Source organism: Ipomoea nil, unplaced genomic scaffold (genome assembly GCF_001879475.1).
Source record: "Ipomoea nil cultivar Tokyo-kokei standard unplaced genomic scaffold, Asagao_1.1 scaffold1043, whole genome shotgun sequence".
Lineage (NCBI taxonomy): Eukaryota > Viridiplantae > Streptophyta > Magnoliopsida > Solanales > Convolvulaceae > Ipomoea > Ipomoea nil.
Window position 1 is genome coordinate 7,910,104 of NW_017617471.1, and position 6,272 is coordinate 7,916,375.

Genomic DNA, 6,272 nt, shown 5'->3' on the forward strand with positions numbered 1-6,272 from the left:
CCTCCCTAAGTTATCATTGGCGTTGCACTTTTCGTCCCTGAGTTATACTTAAATTGCAAATTTCGTCCTTAATCACTACTACATAAACGGTATACTACGTGACTTAATAAGCGGATGTTTTTTAAATAATCACTGTCTAATATATTTTGTTATACTACATCACTTAATAGACGACTATTTTTTAAATAACCGCGTATATACCTTAATTATTTTTTTACATCGCTTAATAGACAGCGGTTTTTTACATAACCGTCGTCTAATATGTTGTGTTATACTACGTCACTTAATAGACGACAGTATTTAAAACAACCTCCGTATATAGTTGACATACATGGCGGTTACGTTGTTTTACCGTCGTATATAGTTAACATACACGGCCGTTTCCAAAACCGCCGTAGAAAATGTATATTTACAACGACAATCACTTATTACACGTGCGACACTTAAAAAATCGTCATGTATGTGTAAAAAACCGTCGTAGTAGCTATGTTATGCAGTATTGAATGTTTTATTATTAAAGTAACGAAAAATAGGTGCAACGTTAATGATAACTTATGGACGAAAAGTGAGTATGACCAACACTTAGGGACGAATCCTACAATTACCTTATAATTCAGGAACGAAAAGTGCAACACCAATGATAACTTATGAACAAAAAGTGAGCATGATCAACACACATGGACGAATTCTACAATTACCCTATAACATTATTACATTATATATATATTGTAATATTATGAGTATATTTTGCAATTGTTGAAAGATATAATATAAAACAATTAGACTTGCATAATTATGAAATTAATAAACTAGAAAATTCCAATTGGAATATTAACCATCGGACTAGAACGTTAACTTATTAACATAACTATTGATTGCTCCAAAAAAAAAACATAACTATTGATGGAATAAAGGGAATTGGGCTGGCCCAATCCAAAATCAAAGAGAATTATGGATCAAGAAGGACATAACCAAACAAGCAAATTATAGTATAGAATATAGATCATAGTTCACATAAAAGGCTCGTTATATCGTGCACCGCGATGCATAATCGATTATGCACCGTGCGTCAGACACTACAGTGTGTCTAAATTGATACTGGTTCACGTATTATTTTTATATTATCAAATGAAACTACAGTTATATCAAAATGAACAGTAGTTGTGGTGAAATGAATCTACAGTATATATAAAATGAAACTGAATAACATTTCACATATTTGAGTGTATATTGTACAATGAAGCTGTAATTATATTCAAATGATCATGTAGTTGTGTTTTAATGAAATTATAGTTTATATAAAATAAAATTAAATAACATTTTCACATATTTGAGTGTATAAATGTTGAATGAAACTGTAGTTATATCAAAATGAAACTGTAGTTGTGTTGAACTGAAACTGCAGTGTATACAAAATGAAACTGAAGAACAGAGTTATTTTTGCGAAGATTCTGTTTCTTTTCATTAAATAAAACGACGTTGTTTTGACAGTGTCGGTTTAGACATACTGTAGTGTATGACGCGCGGTGCATAATCGATTATGCACCGCGGTGCAAGATATAATCAATTGATGAATTTGTACATTGGAGAAATATAAAGACAATATAACTAATAAAATTATTTCTCTTAACTAATTTATTGATAATGAATAATTTTTTTTAATAAAGACATTATAGGGACAATGTAGCGAATATAATCAATTGATGAATTTGAATGTAAATAATTTTTATATTGGAGAAAAATAAATACAATATAACTAATGGAATTAATTTTCTTATTTAATTTATTGATAATGAATAATTTTTTTGAATAAAGACATTGTAGACATTTTTTGAATAAAGACATTTTGAATAATTCTAAATTAAAGAAATGCAAATGTATTATTTTTTGTTGTAGCTACTAAATTATTATTTAATTTAATAAGAGTAAAATAGAGTACTAATTATGCCAACTTTGATTGGGATGAGGTTCGAACCTAAGACCTTTCTTATTGAATTCAATGAGTAAGTTAACGGTGAACTAACAGAAATTAACGAAAAAGATAATATTTAACGGAAAAGTTAGCGGAAAATCATATTCATTAAGGATAAATTAGGAAATCTTAAGAAAAAATTAAAATCTGATCAATCTGAGCCATTCATTTGATTAAAAAATTTGACCGCCATTTTTTCTACCCATTATAGGCCTAACTCTCTTGGCCTCTTATTAGTATAGTAGATAGTAGATAGTAGATGTATCAAAAAAGAAATGAAAAATAGACATAAATAAATGAGACCAACCTCCTTCTTAATGAAAAAATAGACATAAATAAATGAGACCAACCTCCTCCTCCTTCTTCTTCTTCTTCTTCTTCTTCTTCTTCTTCTTCTTCTTCTTCTTCTTCTTCTTCTTCTTCTTCATCATCATCATCATCATCATCATTATAATTATTATTATTATTTTGAGCTTAACCTTCATTTACTATTATTAAATTTTTAGATTAGATTACAAATTTTTGTTTATTAGTTCCATCATATGTATATAAACTAATCACACCAAAAATTAATTTACCAAACACTTATATTAACATATTCTTCAATCACAAGAAATCAAGATGAATAAATTCCTAATGACACACACATATAATATAAAGTTAGATTATTTATATTACACACTAACGATGTGATAGATACATCCATAAAAGGACTAAAAAGTTTTTGTTCAACCATATAAATTTGACTCAAGGCGAGGTATAAGTAGGGCTTGAAGTGGAGTGGCTTTGAAATTAGTCAATCCACAACTTTCAGTCAAATCTATTGGTTCATTTGATATCCTTCTCATATCAAAGCCATGAACTAGGCTAGCCAATGCCAATTGAACAATTTCTAAGGCCAAAGATATCCCTGGACACATTCTTCGCCCGCTACCAAATGGAATCAACTCAAAATTGTTGCCTCTAACATCAACATCTTTGTGATGGGTTAAAAATCTCTCGGGTCTAAATTCATCAGGTTTTGCCCACACTTTTGGATCGCGATGGATCTTCACAAAGTTTGTTATTAGACGGGTCCCCTTTTGAATGTGGTAGTTGTTAATGATGCAATCTTCCATAGCTTCGTGAGGTACAGAGAGTGGAACTGCCGGATATAAACGCATTGTTTCTTTAATCACAGCTTGCAAGTAAATCAACTCTTTCAGGTCAGATTCCTCAACACGTCTTTCTTTTCCAACATGGGTGTCTAATTCATCTTGAATCCTCTCCAATACCTCGTAATTATTTAGTACTAAAGAGAGAGCCCATATCAATGTTACACTAGTTGTGTCGGTTGCTGCTAGCAACATGGCCTACAAGATGTATTGCTAATTAGAACTCTGGCAACACATGGAATACATAAATCACAACTTTTTTTTTTTTTTTTTTTTTTTTAGAAAAAGACAAGTAAAATTGGAGTGAAAGATAAAAGAAGGAAATGTGAAAAAGGTTTAATTATACATACCAAGCAAGTGGATTTGATAATCTGGTCAGTATCATATCCACCAGGAAGACGACTTTGATGAGATGATGATGCAGTAGTCTCAAACAGTGATAACATGGTGTCCATGAAATCAGCTTCTTCTTCCTTAGACGATTTAGACTTCCTTTTTCTTTTGTGCTCCTCCATCCACCTCTCCGCAAAGCTCTCCATTTCCATGGCAGTTTCCCTCATGGCCTTCTCATGTCCCCCTATATCCAACCATCTCAGCCACGGGATAAAATCCGCCACCACCGCCGCCCCAAACAGCTCAAACAGTCTCCGGCTGGCCCTCTGAAACTTGCTCTCTTCCACAACCTCGTCCTCTCCGAACAACATCGAAACCGACATGTTCATCACCAGGCTGCCGAACCACTGCCTCATCTCCATCGCCGCCGCGCCGGAAACGGCGTCCTTGTTCTCCGACCAGTGGTCGAAGGCGCGTTTGATGGATCTTCCGATGTGGGACTTCCTCAACGGTCTTAGCAGCTCGGTTCTGCGGTTCGACAGGAGCTCGAGCACGACGATCTTTCGCATCTCGCGCCAGTAGGCCCCGTACGGTGTGATCCCGAGCATGCCGTAGTTGTAGCCCATGATCTCGGAGGCGAGAGCTCTGGGCCGAGTGGCGAGCTTCTTGTCTTTCACTGTGAAGCATTCTTGGGCTGTTTTCGCGTCGCTCACCACCACCACCGGATGCGCGCCCAGTCTCAGGCGGAATATAGGGCCGTACTTGTCCGCCAGGGAGGCCAGGATCAAGTGAGGAGGCTTCCGGCCGCCGGCGAGAAGGTGGAGATGGCCGATTATGGGCCAGGCACCTGCGGGCTCTGGTGCCATTTTTTGGTTATGTTTGGGCTTTGACAGTAACGTGTTGCATAGAAAGAAGAGGACGACGAAGGTGCAGGCTATAGTAGATGTTGATATTGTAATATTATTGGACAGTGGAGAAAGGAAATCCATGGCGGCTTAGGCTGCTACTCAAAATATTGACATAACCTCTTGATTTATAAGCAAACTAATTAAGCGGAACTTGCAATGTCTACCCATCATTATCAAACATACATTAAAGAGTATATTCATGTATTCCTTTGATCCAGTATAACGACCATCGCAAATTATGCTGTGGAAACGTATTCACCATGCACACGTGCATGGTGAACACAGGTAAATCCATAATTTATATACTGTAGATTCATAATTTTTTTTTTTTTTTGAAAACGTAAATTCATAATTTTGATTTTCATTTGTTGTTACAGATATTATGAATCTACAGTGCAGAAATTATGAATCTACAGTATAGAAATTATGAATCTACAGTATAGATGTTATGAATTTACAGTATAGAAATTATGAATCTACAACGTAGAAATTATGGATCTATCCCTTTAACAACAAATGAAAAACAAAATTATGAATCTACGTTTTCAAAAAAAAAAAAAAAATTATGAATCTACAATGTAAAAATTATGAATTTACCCCTGTGTTCACCATGCACATGGTGAACACATTTTCACATTGAAGGACCATAATATGTTATTTGGAAAAATTTTTCAGATTCGCGATACAGATGTAGAGGGTCGTTGCAACCAATTAAAATGTCATGGAGTACATGAAAAATTAGGGAGGAAATTTTAGCACAATAAAGAACTAGGAGGAAATTAAAAGAGCAACTTGAATAAAAGTTGGATTAAATGCGTCAAAAATTAAAAACCAAAATAACAATTACCATGAATACAAAAACAAATTAAAAATTAAAAATTTCTCTTTAAATTTTTTTTTTTGAAAACCGAAGCAATAGATTAAAGCAAGCTCGAGATACAAGAAGGCAGGTTAGACTCCCACACACCAAGAACGTAGGTAGAACCAGTTGCCCGTTCTAGCACATTAGTCACGTGATTCGTTGACATTTTAACATGACGAACCAATACGTTCTCAGTGTCACGAGCAATGAACTGACATTGCTTAACAACCATACCGACATATGACAAATCATGTTTAACGGAATTCAAACTAGAACATACATTTAAATAGTCTTTTAATTATTTATTTATTAACATTTGAAATTAGTCATGACCAAAAGATAAATACGGAGTATACCAAAAGAAAAACTAATCATATTAATTTTAAATCAACCCATAATGACTTTACACACACACATATTAGAGATATGCCAGGGATGTCTTAGGTGAAAAATGAGGTTAAATCTCAACCATTGATTTCGTTCAGATCTAGAGTCCAAAATCAAGAATTTTTTTTTAAAATCATTATGGTAATTTTTTTTTTTGAATGTTACTGGCCCTATTACATTGTAGTATCTGTTCATAAATCATTATGGTAATTTAGTGTAAGTTCAATTTGTTTTTTCTTTGGTGCAATATTTTTCTACATACATTTAATTAATAAATATATTTTGAAACTAATTAGATTACAAAAATAATTATAATAAAACGTCAGCGCACTACGAGTTCAAAACTTTACTTATTTCAATAATCAAAGAAAATCTTCTAGTTGGATTTTATTTAATTATTTATTTATTAATCATGTGTCCTTACTTCAATTGGAGTATTTCATTGTGGACTATTAGATGATAAGAACGTTGAACCATGGGGTTAAAAATGTCGAATTATTTTCAATCTTGATTTTGTTTGATTTTGATGTTGAACCATTTTTGCTCCATGCTTTATGCATCATAATAAATTAAAGGAATATTTCGTTATCAAAATTTAAACATAAATGGAAACATTAAAAAGGAAAGATGGTACATTTAAAACTATTTTATCATTG

The 6,272-nt window shown here is 33.3% G+C and overlaps 1 protein-coding gene across 1 annotated transcript; it reads right to left on the bottom strand.

Annotated features, from left to right (window-relative positions):
- Positions 1–2,622: 2,622 nt before the first annotated feature.
- Positions 2,623–4,476, bottom strand: LOC109180881 (cytochrome P450 CYP82D47-like). The gene is made up of 2 exons (XM_019330584.1): positions 3,477–4,476; positions 2,623–3,324 (listed from the first exon to the last, which is right to left on the bottom strand). The coding sequence occupies exons 1-2, from the start codon at positions 4,446–4,448 to the stop codon at positions 2,701–2,703; spliced, it is 1,596 nt and encodes a 531-aa protein (XP_019186129.1). The 5' UTR covers positions 4,449–4,476; the 3' UTR covers positions 2,623–2,700.
- Positions 4,477–6,272: the final 1,796 nt, after the last annotated feature.